The sequence below is a fragment of the Haemorhous mexicanus genome, chromosome 2, assembly GCF_027477595.1.
Source record: "Haemorhous mexicanus isolate bHaeMex1 chromosome 2, bHaeMex1.pri, whole genome shotgun sequence".
NCBI lineage: Eukaryota > Metazoa > Chordata > Aves > Passeriformes > Fringillidae > Haemorhous > Haemorhous mexicanus.
The window spans coordinates 44,143,652-44,158,507 of record NC_082342.1 but is presented as its reverse complement, the minus strand read 5'-3'; the positions used below and the strand labels follow the sequence as shown (position 1 = coordinate 44,158,507).

The window sequence follows — 14,856 nt, the reverse complement described above, 5'->3', positions numbered from 1 at the left end:
TAAAACTCCTAACCTCCTATGTTTTGTTCCTCCTTAGGTAAATGAGAAGAATTGGTATGCAAGATATAGTATTTCTCAGACTAACTGTTTTGTGAAATTCCTCCAAAAGAGTTACAAAGACAAATCCTTCTCTTATTTTTTAATCAAGACCTGCTGTAAGAAACTTGCCTGTTTTTTGATAAGCCACGAACTATAAAAGCAAGCAGGGTATATGATATTTACCAGCATAACTTTGGAGACTAGGGGGAAGATCAAAAAGAACATCATTACGAAAAGGCGCTGAAAATAATTCAATACGGTGAGATTTGTTTTTCAACACACCACACAGAATTTGATGAGGTATTTTGGAAAGAACCCTACCCATTATAATTTTTTAAATGTTTTGAGAGAAATACCATGGAAGGAATATCTGTTTTAGCAGCCTATATGTGAATAAGAAAGAATCTCTGATTCACTAGTAATGACTCTTAGTTCTGTCTGTCTGTATACTAACATTGCCATCCTTATTCTTGGGAACAATCATAGTAATAACTTGAGTAACTAATACTGATTACCACCACAAAACTTAAATGTTATCCTTTTCATCCTACATTCTGTAACCTCAATACTGTATAGAAGTAATTTTAGTTTCAGTTTCTCTCCTGATACTCTTTTATCTACAAACATCTAAAAACCCCTTGACATGAATAGCAAACATTCATTCTGTGCTAGTACTGTTAGGTCAGGTAGAAACTATAGAGTGGGTGCTGCCACAAAGTGGGTTAGGATGTGATCAAGACATTGTGCTCTTAGCTTTGTGTATAAATTATTAATATGGAGAGGGAAGAAAATGCTATGAATGTTTATTTATTCACCAAATATGACATTTTTATGGGACAAACTCTAATTTACTGGTTTGTAGTATCCATGTGAATGAATGGGTATGAGTCTGGTAAAACTTTCAATTAAAAAACCTTTCCACTTTTTGTTTAGGTGATTGGTACTTTTAGTTTTGACAGAGACACTGTTAACTTGACTGAATTCCTGACCACAGAAATGGCTGGGCAGGGAGTTCATAATTAGCTACTTACTTAATTGGTTATTTTGAGAATGCGGTAAGGACTGTCTGTAAAAAAAAAAAATCCAGCAAAATAATGAAACTACAAATCAGTCATGTCTCATCTTAATAAACAATGATATCTAATTAGAAAGAATCTTTACTTACTTTCCAAGTGCGAAACACTCCATCCTAACAGTAGTTCCCCTTGAAGCTGTAACTGTGTAAGGAAAATGGACTTCAATTTTTGGTTCATATTCCCCCATCACACCTGGAAAATAAGAAAGTTTAAAATATGAAGTATCATCAGTTTTCCGTTATCACAGAAAGACCCATGGCCTGGATTTGATTCTGCCCAGCAATAAAGCTGGTAAGTGATGGAGATTGCCTCACTTGACCTGATATGCTGTACCCAGGTCCAGTACATTTATGTACTAAAATGCTCTTCAGTTTACAAGCAGCACAACATTGAGCATAAAAAAAGGATTTATTTTTTGAAACTTGAGTTATTATTTAAATTTTCAAAGATTAAAATGGGCAACCAATAGAAGAGGGAGAATTTTCATGGACCAAATCTTTGTTTACCAGCACATTCACAATTAGACGAATAAATCACCATATCATGCTGTGTTTGACTGAGGACCTTCTAAGCTCAGGGAAAAACTCTCAAATTATGTAGGAGCATTTGTGTACACAGATACAAACACAGATATGTAGACATGAAAATTTCAGTTATGTAATTTTCAGTGAGACTTTTAATTTGGAAGAAGATATCTTTTTAGGAAAATGCTTTAAGTACTGTAAGATAGCATTCTAGGAATTGAGAAAACATTCAGGAATGGGAAAACATAAAAGTGGAAATCAATAGTTACCTCAGATTTTGTGTAGAGTGATTGACAGGTTTGGAGATTCACAAGAGCTTAGGAAATGAGAAATCAGTAAGGAAATGGAGCTATGTTTTATAAGGTGTGGTGAGAAATTTGTGTTTAATGCCACTTGTAAAAAATGTCATAATCAGCATGGAAGGAGAAGAATATGACTCTTACAGCTGTGTTTGTTTAGATGGAATTTGTGCAATGGGGGTAGGAAATACTCGGGAGCAAAAGGCTCTATTTAAAAAAGTAAGAATGGTTCAGATTTTTAGATGAGGAAAATGGAATAAAATCTGACTTGTTGAAAAAGTAGCAACAAGACAAATCTAAATCTATAAAATCAGTCAAGATTCTCCAAAAAACTCTAAAGCAAGTAAATAGAAACAAGAGATGAAAAGGCAGGAGAGAAAAGAGATCTCTTATGTGAGAAAGAAAAGAAATGAGCGTAAGAAGAAACATGGAAGTAGAGGAGTACAAGATTTACAGCTGAGAGAATAACAGTTGGCAGAGATGGATGAAAAAACAACCCACAACCTGCTAGAGCAAAAAACAATACATGAGACTGAAATTGTAAAACATATATTCCTAGCCTTCAAATGTTCCTTATGGGGATCTGGAGTTTCCAGTGGGGCTGTGCTCTCATTTTCCAACCATCACTCAGGCCCCTGGAGAAGCTTGGTTCTGGAGGAGGTCTCAACATATATACATTTGAATGTTTCAGCAGAGGCTTAAGTCCAATTAGAAAATCTAAATGTGTCTCATAAGTGAATCAAATTACAGAAGAAGAAAACAAAAAAAGCTTTTATTTCAAATAATGCAATTCTATAAATAATTCTGTAGGTACCAGGTTTCTTTATAAAAAACATTATACTGGAAGTATTATGTGTGCTAGCAATACTGACCCATTTCCTTCAAAACATCACTAAATTAGTGTTTTGACATTGCTTTATGAACCTTCTTTTTTTAATTGGGAAAAAACCCCATATGTGTTCTGGGTATTAAAATAAAGCCAGGCCATCAAAAAATGGTGGTCAATTAAAATTTTCCTTTGCCTAGACTGAAGTAATTGCTAGTATATCATAAAAATGCATTCCCACTGGATTGTAAGACATCAATAAATTTTATATATATATAAAATATATTAATATTTTTATATATAATAATATATTTTTATTTATATATATATAATATATTTGTATTTTTTAAAATAATTTTAAAATATTAAAAAACTTAATTTTATACTCCTTGTAACTTTGTTTACTGTTTTACACTCCGTGTAACGTTTTGCTGTTTTACTGTTTACTGTTTTCTGAATATACTTTTGTGACTATGAGTACTAGTTTCTGATTTATCTCAGTTAACCAATTACATGGTTTTACAGGATATCTATCACATCTCCTTTCAAATATGTCTTTAACAGACTGAAAAACTCCAGACCATTAAACTTTCCTTAAAAAGAATCTTTAATAGACATTCCTAGAGCCCATGTGGCACCTCTTCAAATTCCATTCTCTCACTTTGAGATGTGAAGGTGAGAACTGCGCAGCAATAATGAAGATGTAGATCTTCCTATCACACTATTTATTTCCTGGGAGTTTTGGGGGTTTTTTTACAAAAATCGGTTCTATTTGCTGTTTTGTACTCCAACTGATGTTCGTACACCGTGGCACCCTAATGTCTTTACTGATAATATCCAATAAAGGTATTATTACTTCTCTGTTCATTTTGCTTCCAGGTAGTTTATGTGTTGAGTGGTGAAGTCCCAGATAAGTCTTCACTAACAATCTCTCAGTTCTCCAAACTGTTTAGGTACTCATACAATAGGTGGATTTCTTCCTAATCTATTTTTAATTGAAAATGGGGCTGTACTTCAGCTCCTCTAAGAATTTAGTTTCCTCAACAGCCTTTGATGGGTGACCCTGTAAAGAACTATGTGAAATGCAAGCAGCTTGGCCATTTCTGTTCATATTCTCTCATACTCTTTAGGAAAGCTGTATACAGACTGAAGCACAATTTCTCTGGTTAAAAGCTGTGTTGTTGATATATGACTGTGTGATAAGGCTACTGTATGACAGTCTTAATGATCATACCTTTTTTATGTATTGTCTATCAACACACTCGACAAAGAAGTCAGAAAGGCCTAGTGGTCTTTAATTCCTCAGATGTTCTTAGGAGTCCTTTTTTTTTGAAAAAACCCCCACCTTTTCTACCTGCCTTCCTTCTAGTCCTAAGGCTCAGTGAAGGAAAAGAGTACATCCTGCTTCCTTCCATACAGAAGCTGGGCCTTGGGACTTTGTTATTATTTGTAGTGTCAATATTTCCTCTAAGATTTCTTCTATATAAACTTCAATTACAAGAACATCAGTCCTGATAGAGGAATCTCCTATGTTCCCTTGTAGTGAATACTGCTAAAAATAGTTCATTTAGATTTTATGATGGAGCCTTATATTCCTAAGGTGTTCCTTTTAAATCTCTGACACCTGCTGACTGTTCACACTCACCGACAGGTTTTGTGCTTCAATGAAATTTAAAATGGGGTGTTTTTGCTTTTGGGAAAGGCTTTGTTCTGGAAATTAATTGTATTCAGTTGTTACATAGTATTCAACACTTGCTTTTTTAGCCCTGAAAAAAACAGAACTAACAACAGGATTAAATTAGTCTTGCCTTTAAAATAATACAGTACATCTGTACACCTCTGAGGGATAATATTTTCTTTTAGATCTTGTGTTTTTAACTTGCATTATGTCCCTTTGGTGAGTGCAACCTGTACAGGTACTGAATGCTCTTTGCATGTCATGCCATCATTTCATACTCTCAATGAAATGCTGGTTGACTGATGCTTTGCACCACGTCCTGTTCTCCTGGGTTATTGCTACCCCAGCAAACGACATGCCTGCAGCAACTGGCAGGAAATGTATAAAAATTACTGAGCAATTGCTTGGTGTCCCTATGAAAATTAGGAAACAAAAGTCTATTATTGCAGAGGGATATTTTTCATCCTTATTATTTATGATCTTTGAGACCATGATGGCCATTACAGTTGCATAGATATTAAGGGAATTGTTAAGGCCTTACCTTCCCATATTACACTATAATTGCTCTGTGATGGCTGTGGCGCCTCCAGGCTCTTTAGCTTTCTAGCTTCTGTTTTGGTCACTATAAGTCAGGGTTGGCAAAACAATCATCACCTGCATTTTCATGAAGATTTTTGTTCATTTGTGTTAGATGCTAAAAGGAATCTGAACTTTTAAGAAATGTTCTGGTTTTGAGCTATGTGTACTGGAATCAATCTCTCTCAAGCTTATATACATGACTCTCTTACAGAGGTTTGGCTAGGGCTATAAAAAATCCTCTCAGTCATTTTTTATACCCAGTTATCAAACATGAAATACAACAATAAATAAAATTGATCAGCAGAGAATAAAAACATAATATACGATTTTCAAGTGGCTAACAAATCACAGAGCTCACGGGGTTTGGGCACTACAGAGCAATGGGATGCTTTTCTCAATGCTGCTGTGCTCTGCCTTCCCATGAAAAAAAATCCTTTCTGAAAATCCTTTACCTTCCAAGGCCTGACCTCCCTAGTTAACTATTTTTTAGGGTAATTATTTAGTTGTCTAGACTCACTACTTCCCATGCTTTGTAGCTCTCCTGAGTTCAGATCAGGGTATAAAAGTACTGAATTTGTGAATGATATGAAACATACCTCTTCAAAATAAATCTAATTTACCATATCTTGAAATTTGGTCTGAGATTAGAAATTGGTTTAAAAGGCAAAATTTGTTTGTTTAAGTAAATCTTATCCCTGGCCTTCATTCTGAAATATGTCATTTCACCTTAAATTTTCCAGTGTTTCGGTCTTCGCTCTTTCAGGCAGGGTCCTCTTGGCTGGGGGAGATTTAAAAACTAATAATCCTTTTGCTCTGCCTCTGATTACCAAAGAAGACACTGATTTAAAGGATTGAGCACATCACAGGAAAAAGCACAGTTTAACCTTGATAGAATCAATGGCTTGTTAGTCACCCAGCCAGAAAGGGACCTCAATATTTATAGAAGAGATCTGTCCTTCAGATTTTTTTTACAATGATGCAGTTATCACAAAGTAATTATTCTCCAACCCAAGTGCAGAAAAAAAAAATTCAGAAAATCAGGTTTAATTTTTAAAAAGGGTTTTATTTAGCACCTTTTTTCCTCCAACTTTACTGTAAATCTGTGACTTGAGTTCTACACTCTGCTACTCAATGTCTTATGAACACTAAGCTATAATGTCTGCATTTCATTTTTGTATTAAAAAAAAAGATGACATAACAATGTGATAAACATTGATTTTGGGGCACTTACACATCACAGGAATAGATGTAATAAAATTTCAAACATTTACAGATATTACTGCAGCTAAAATTCTTTACTTTATCCACTAGGGGCCATTTAATGGAAATGGAGAATAGAATAAAGAAGAAAGATCACTTTCTGATTTTCAGTCCTTTCAGCTAAGAACAAGAGAAAGAGCTACAGACAGGATATCCAACATTATTGCTTTGCAAAGGACTGCTCTACCTCTTCATTTAGCCTGCCAATCCATGGCTTATATAACCTCAGATGAAGAGTGTGGAAAAACCACAGTATTCATACAATAAGAATTTTTTTCATCATGGGACCAAAAATAATCTGACTGCTGAGAAATCATGAACCATTCTCTTATTCAGCTGTGTAGAGGCTGATGCTTCTTTCATTAATCTTCCAGATATTAACTACCCTCTTGCATGTCCCAAAACATGAAGGCTCCTTAAATCCTTTCAGCCAAAGTGATTTGTGTCTGTTACAAAATTTTTCAGTAATAGCTCTTTAACTTCCTTTGGGGCCTAATTTCGAATTGGAAAGGTTACAGGCAGAGCTTGAATAAGTGGCTGATAAACATTTAAGACAGTAGATAGAAAAAATTCTAAGATTCCTGGCTGAACATCATCAGAATGCTCAGGAGAAAATGAAGGACAAATATTTCCTGTACCCAGGAGAAAGATCAGGCATGGATTGATACTTGCCATTATTTTGTTAACAGATGATAAAACCCTCCCAGCTCTGTGACTAAGAATGCTCATCTGAGAGGTTTGCACAAAGAAGTCCCCAATCTTAATCAGATGGTGCAGCAATGTTTACATGGCTTTCTTATATATTATAAAGCTCTAAAGATAAATTTAATTGGGATTCTTACAAGGTTGCATCTTCCTCTCAGTTTCTGGGAAATGTCTTGAGGCGTGATAAACTCATCCTGCTGCGTAAGATTTAAAAATAATTTTACAGAACAAAAGTTGTAATGATTGTAATCACATTGTAATGATCTCTGGTGTGTAAATATGTATCTAAACCCAAGAAAATGTTGCCTAGGAAATTGCTTACAGAATGTTCATGTATAATTTCTACTTCTATCTATAACCTGCAATGAAAGCAAAGGTTGTCTAAGGTGTGAGTCCCTTTGTGGAAAATGAATATTTAGCACTTTCCCTGAAGACCTGCACTGTTAAATGTCTCCAGAAATTTGTCTGGGAGAGCCTTGAATACACACATTTACAATGACAGTAAATTGACAGCACAAACTGAATTAGTTCAAGTATAATAATGATACCCACCATTGTATCTGGTCTGCAGCAGAGATTTTAAATGAACTGGGAAGAATTTATTGACTCACCTGCTATTAATCTTATTCTAAATGGAAGGACCAGCACCTCCTGTAAGTCCCTAGAAATTTACTGTGGAATGGTTGTTTTAAGGAAACAGTCCACAGCATTTCTTCCACTTAAACATCTCTCAGCCAGGTTTTGAGCTATAAATTTATCATTTGAGAAGTCCTGAAAATGCTCATGTAAAATTGCATTCTGTAATGCACTGAACTAAGCACTAAACTGAATGAATACTAGTTCCAACACTGTTTTCGTATTTTAGAGAACAAATCCTATTGCATATCACCGGATGGAAAGAGGTCTTTCCTGGAATATAGCCTAATATGAAAGAAAAATTGGTAATTCAATGTCTGGAAATAATATCATAATGAATACAGCACAAGAAGGGAATAAATTCTAGTTTAAAATTAAGGGATAAGATGTTCACGTATTCCTAATTTTATAATGAAACCTTTTTTTTCTGCTAAATGTGAAAGAAAGTCACATTTAGCAAAAAAAGTGTTTAAAGTTTAAACATAACTTTACTCTCATCACTTTACAATCCCTATTTTACTCATATTTGATTTCACTAATTTACCAGTTACACTGAACTCTGAACTCTGGAAAGCCCTTTCTAGAGATAGTATTACTATCTTGAAAAATATTATTATTTAAAACTCTTAAATGTATGTATGTCATACATACAAATGAGCTTTCTGCCTCTCTGAAACATCAAAAACAACCAAAAGCACCTAATCTTCAGTAGAAAACAGGTGTTTTATGAATAAAATAAAGGTAACTGAGTCCAAACTCTAAAAACACAAAAGCAATGAGATAGTCTCAGAATAAGCAATGAGGGAAATACTGGTATATTATTTAGTTTTTTAAATGAGAGACCAAAATTTCTAGTGTACGGATTGGCTGCAGAGATTTCTGTTCACCTGTGTTTGAAGATGTTGAGCAGACTATGACCAAGTCTCCAGTCTTTTTCTGTGAAGAAAAGCCTTTAGTGAGTAATAAGCTAGACTTCATCAGTTTTCCACGTATTTGTAAAATAGCATCTAAGTTCTCCTTTTAAACCCAGCACTTCTGGTATTGGATGAAACCAAAATTCATGCTTTGGACATTCAGAGATGAGTGAGGACATGTGAGTGGCTTGTACACAGCACTCCAATGTGAAGATTTGTGCATATGCAGATTGTATCTAAACTTGAAAACATGATTATTTTCACTGATTAGGTACACAGATAATTTTTCTGAGCAGCGATGAACATCAAGAAACAAGATGGACTCACTACATAGTCAGCATCTTGCCTGGGAGGCCTAGCTCAATGAAAACCAAAATATAGGGGGTTTTATTCCATTTTGTTTTTACAGGAAATGAGATTACATTGAACTTGGCACAAGAAATATGTGGCAGATTTCTTTTAGGCATCACTGGTCAATGTTCATTTTTTTTCCTTTCCAATTGCCTGATACTCATCCAGGACAGGCTCACAAAAGGTATTCAGAAACCTGGGAAATCTTATTTAATCTGAGTGATTAGGAGAAACATCTAATTTTTATGGGGTTTTTAATTAGCTTCCTGATGAAAGTTCTCTAGAAATCTCATTTTTCCTATAGGAAATGACATAATTGTTTGTACTTCAAATATGACCTTAAGCTCAATTCTTTTTTCCTTGCAACCTGCAAAGTTGTTTTACAGAATGAAAACAAAATATTCCCTTTCCAGCTAGGTGCCAGAAGTGTCAAAACTATTGTGATGTCCAGAGAGAGTATTGCTCTCACTTCTGACCAATTAGAACACTAATGCATGTAATAGTGTTGCTCTAATATTCATTGTATCTAATAAACTGGGAAAAGCTTCCTAAATAAGAAATATTTTTTCAATTGAGACTGCTCATATAAGCATGCAAAACAACTATTTCCTCAATATGAAAGACCAAACTAAAATTTCTCTGTCATCAACAACAAGTATTGAAATATCAATTGTTTTAGATCCAATAGAAACAAATTCTGTTACCTACTTGCTGCAGTTTTAACTTAAAGTAGAACTCCTGCTGTTCATAATCAAATTATTTCTCTACTCTGAAAAATATTCCAAACTGACAAGTAGTTTCAATTTGAATATTATGCCATACTCTCTGACTATAAAGCAGCAATCACTGGTGAATTTCTATCTAAGATCCTGAGACACTAAGACACATAACATTCAGGACCATTCTTCATACTCTGAAACATTTACAGCTGTAAAGGTTACTTTCATTATCAATCTGCACAAATTTGAATTTAGTCACCAAGAATTAAAATATTACCAACAGACTTCTGTCTGAAATCGTAATAGTTATAATTCAATGCAACACCATTCCTAATCCTTATTTAGAAGAATATTTTTTTCAAGTTCAGTAATTTCAGGCTCTGTATATTCTGTGTATGGATCAGTAAACTCTTCCTTTGTGCATGTTTCAAAAATCATGAGGAGAAGGAGTGAAACAAGAAAACATAAGTGCAGAAGACGTGCAAGGCTCTTCATGCCTAGAATCTTGGGCTATTTTAGTTAATTAAAAAGAAACAACCACTGCATTTCCAGCATATGGTGTTTCTATAAACCAATGGGGAGACTTAGCAATTAAAAATCTGAAGGAAGGATTAAGTTAAGGAATTTACCTTACCAGAACTCAAAAGCAGACTAAACTCAATGCAAACTTTTGCAGGGTAAGAGTTCTTGCTCTATAGTGAATCCTGGGACATAATCTTTTCCCAGCCTTTCCCTGTTTTGCTCCTGTAATAGCCCCATAACCCCTGGGTTCAGCCCTTTTACACTGTCAAAAGACCATCCCAAGTTATTTTGTCTCTCTACTTTTTAGATTAAATATTTTACAAATGGTGTCTTTGAGCTGTTTTGTGCTGTTTGAGAGTGTTCCTCAACTATTCTAAAATCCCTATAAAACACTCTGTAATAGGTTTATTGTAAAGGAGCCCTCTATAAAATTATCTGCCTACCTATAGATTTTCTTGCCTATAGGTAAGAACCATTGCTGCTAACAGTAACAGACTTTATAAATTTAAAACAAAAAAAAAAGTCAATATTTTGGAAATAAGAAAACCTCAAACAAAACAAACAAACTTCCCCCGTCCTATTACAAGTATGTCATTATTTTTATTTTTTTTTTATTAAAATAAGGCTACACTGATATTTCTTAATCCTGATTTTCATCCTATTATTTTGACAACATTGCAGGAGGACCTTGACACAAGAGCAGAACAAAAGAGACAAAAAGTACAAAATACCTGTAACCCATGCAGGATACATTTTCAGTAGAGTAAAGCTAAGATTGTAGGAGGAGTTTTATTTTCAGTTTTCAGTGACCCATCATTAAAATACATCACTACAGTTTTACAGGAGAAACATATTTACTACCAGGTAATGGCTGTCCAGGGACATTGCCATTTTATCTAACTTCCCCTGGAGCAAATCTTGCATACATTCATGTCTCTGTCAGTACTATCAATCTTTGTATACCACTAAAGGACAAACTTGATTTTGCACAGACGGTTTGTCTCTGCTTGGAAAAAAAAAAAAAAAAATCAAAGCAGGATTACTTCTGGTTTGATTCCTGCCCTGGAGTACTGAGTAAAAAGAGTTCCTACAGTCTCTACACAGTTCTTATGGACACAATTCAAATACAAAATGTTACTGCAGAACCTTACAATATAACCCACGTGACAGAGGAAGCCTCCAAGACTGGAAAATCCAGAAAACATGGCACAATTTAGTCACAGCTGAATATATGTTTTGAACCCCTATTAAAAGTCAGGTGCACTCTGTTGTCTTCTAGAATTCAGCTCCATATGAATAATCCCATTAGAGGACAAAACCACTAGTAAAAGTTGAAAAAAAAATTAAAAATTAAAAACAGAGAAAGGCAAAAGATGACAGGTCAAAACAGTTCATCTCTAAGCAATTATAAAAAAAAATTCTATGTATCAGTTAATTAAAAACTATCAGCATTCTTCTGGCATGGGCCCAGCTCTGTCTGTGAAACTGCAAAATTTCTTCAATATTTATTACCTTATTATGCTACAGGGGGCAATTTTATGGTTTGATTTCTATTATTTGGGAATTTGCTATGATTTCTTTCAAATTTTCCTTCATGCTGGTAAAGAGATATTTAGATAACCTAGTGATATTCAAGCAACATATCCCAGAGCTTAACCTCAAAAAGCATATGCAGATCATATTTCATAATGGAAAATTAGAAATTAACATCCTTAATACCTCGATAACTATATGCTCTATCATTATGTGAGACTGTTCATCACATAGAATTGATCAATAGAATGAGGACAGACAAAATTCAGTTCACTGCTTTACAGACTATGAAGATATGGAAAAAATCTGAAAGTCAGTTTCAGTTACATGAGAATATGTCTGGTCAGACTTGCCAACATCTGGAGGTTAAACTAATTTGCTCTAATGGAACATAGTACACAGTATCCTCTGACGTCAGAAATTGTCCAGGTTTGTTGGGGTTTTTTTTGTTTGTTTGTTATTTTTTCTTTTTCTTTTTCTTTTTTTTTTTAACTCTGGAAATTTCACCATAGCAAAGCTAATATGCAGTATCTGCACAGAGCTAAAATGAAGAATTATGTAATTTGCTACTGTACAGTAATAATGTTAAAGTTAACATATTTTACAAAGAAGGATAAAAAAGTAGGAAAAACTGGAATAAAAATGTGTGAACTTGAAATAACTGTCTTATGCACTGAAAATCAAATGTTTATACTCCCTAGATTTCTATTTCCTTAATTTGAAAAGACTTTCAGATGTTTTTATGAGTGAAGATAATTTACTGCTCCCAATCAGCATCCAAGCCTGTGAAGATACAATTTAACAAAGCTGTTTATTATTTGTAAACAGTTTTCAAATATTTCCTCAAAGTTTGTAATGCATTATGAGGCAGTTAATGACATGATGCATATTTTATTATTTCCTCCTAAAACTTTTCCTCTCCTCAAAATTTTAGGGTGTTTTTATAACCCAGCTTGAAGTGAAATTGAATTATATGAAATGACTGATTGTCAAGGACATCTGAACAAATGAGGTATTCATTTTATTCAGAATCAATTGAAGGATTTCTTGATGTTTTTATTTAATTTGCTTCATATCAAGCAGCTAAGCTCTCCTTTGAGACACATCACAGAAGAAATAAAAGATTAATAAAATCCCAGTAAGTTCTTACAATCTTTCAGAGTTTGACAGAATGCCTTAATATTATTGCATTTCTCTCTCATAGATAAATAGAGACCAGTGTTGTCATTGAAGTGCTCTTTGTCACAAGCTGTCTAGTCCCATGGGCATAGGTACTGTATATACATCAAAATCTAAGTATGATGATAAATAAACCAATTAGAGTGCTTTGGAGTTAATGATATATATGTTTGGAGAATACAGGCTATATAAATTGTTTTATTTATATGGAGCTATTTGTAAAAGCTGTTTAAAACCACAAGCTCTTCCTGTGGTTTCTAACAAATGTGCTGACTGCTTAGGGTAATGTCAGTTGTGATGCCTACCATTGGAACTCAGAAAGATGCAGTATTTTTAAACCTAAGTGAGTATTTGAAATGTTCAAAGTAATTCAAGTAATTTCATGACAAAGAAAAGCTTAAAAAGCCATATTAAAAAATATATAACACAACTCAGCAAACATAGAGTTGAGTAGATTTTCAGGTAATTTAATGTTTGTTTGAATGCCATTTTTAAATTCTCACTTCCCTCTTGGAGTTTATTCCCAGTAGTTTCTTTCTTCATAAATTGCTTTAATTTTCTTTAACTAGTTAGCACTACTTTTCAACTGTTATTCTGTATTTTTGCACATGATGAATGCATACTTTAAAAAGGTTGTCGTGACCCTTTAATATTTGTCAATGGACAAGGCAGTATTACCTAAGGCCATTTGTATGAAAATAAAAAAAATACAGTATGATTTATGGAAATTTTTTATTATAATCCCAGATAGTTTTCAAAAAGCCCATATTATTGCATTATGTGGGGGAGGTAGAACCAGACAGATGTCCCAAATAATATGATTTAGACCCCAGTACTTTCCTTAACAATTTTTTTTACAAGGTTAGGTAGAAAGCTGAGGTTTCTTCACTGAGAAACTTGCTCAGTCATACAGGAAAGCAAGCAATTTACTGAGAAGTACTGAAGAATTCCATGACAAGAAAGGAGCTTTTCATAAATACCAACAGATTAAAATTAAGGCATGGAAGCCTAGTAGAAATTCATGTGTGTGAAAAAATGAGTCAGGAAACTGGGAAATTGCTGAAGAGCTGTTCATCTATGTGCAAACACTTCCCCAATACTCCAGCACAGTTCAGAAGGTTGGATTATCACAGTGGTGTGACAGCCAGCCGTGAAACAAAAAATTTGCTGGAGGCTGGTATTTACTACCCACTTGACATTTAAAAAAAATCTGCAGAGTTTTCCTTCATAGATTTCTACTCTTAGCTCAGTGATGTAGACTGCTGCTTTTATCCTTATTTACTCTCTCAATTTCTTTCAGTGTGTTGTGTTCCTATTTTGTACTGTCAGTACAAAATAGATAATTATTCTTCTGAATTTCTGCACAAGACAGAACCAAGTAAAAGCATGAAAAAAATATCATAAAGAATAAATAGAGTAAGATATGAATAATAAATATGACAATGAAACGATAATTTTTTTTCAGAGTACAAACAGATTAAAAGGGCAGTCAGTGTTTGGCCATTTTAATTTTGAAAAAATAAAATTATCCAAAAGATATGTTACACAGATTCACTATGTTAAGTCAGTAAAATTAAACACCCAAAACTCAACAATTAACATAGGTACTAAACCAGCAAAAGAAAGTAGTAAATGATAAATTAAAAGACCAGCTTTTTGCTGCTGAGGCTGCATGCTATCCAGAAGGAAATTTAAATTTGCTACAATGAGCAAACATTAATTTAATTTCATTCTAATTGGTGAACATATTTTAAATTTACTCTTTTAGACTAAGTCATCTGTGTTTAAATCCAGATTTTGTAAAGTGTTTGTAGCATAGGACTAATAATTGTTCAAGAAAAAGCTATAAGCAAGATAAAAGAAAGCTCTCAAAAGTTTCTCTCTCTCTCTCTTTGATTTATGTACATGTGGATTCACATGTGCTGAATTGCTGTGAGGAGCTAGACAACATAATTGAGTGTAGAACATTTTGGGAAGAAGGAAAATATTGGCCATTTTCTCTGTTCCTTTGAGACA

At 33.8% G+C, this 14,856-nt stretch overlaps 1 protein-coding gene across 1 annotated transcript in view; it reads right to left on the bottom strand.

The window, feature by feature from the left end:
- Positions 1–14,856, bottom strand: part of CNTN5 (contactin 5) — a 276,614-nt gene that overhangs the window by 144,528 nt on the left and 117,230 nt on the right. Inside the window, exon 7 of the mRNA XM_059840298.1 lies at positions 1,205–1,307. Within this exon, the coding sequence (XP_059696281.1) occupies positions 1,205–1,307 (103 nt within the window). The remainder of the gene's footprint in view (positions 1–1,204; positions 1,308–14,856) is intronic.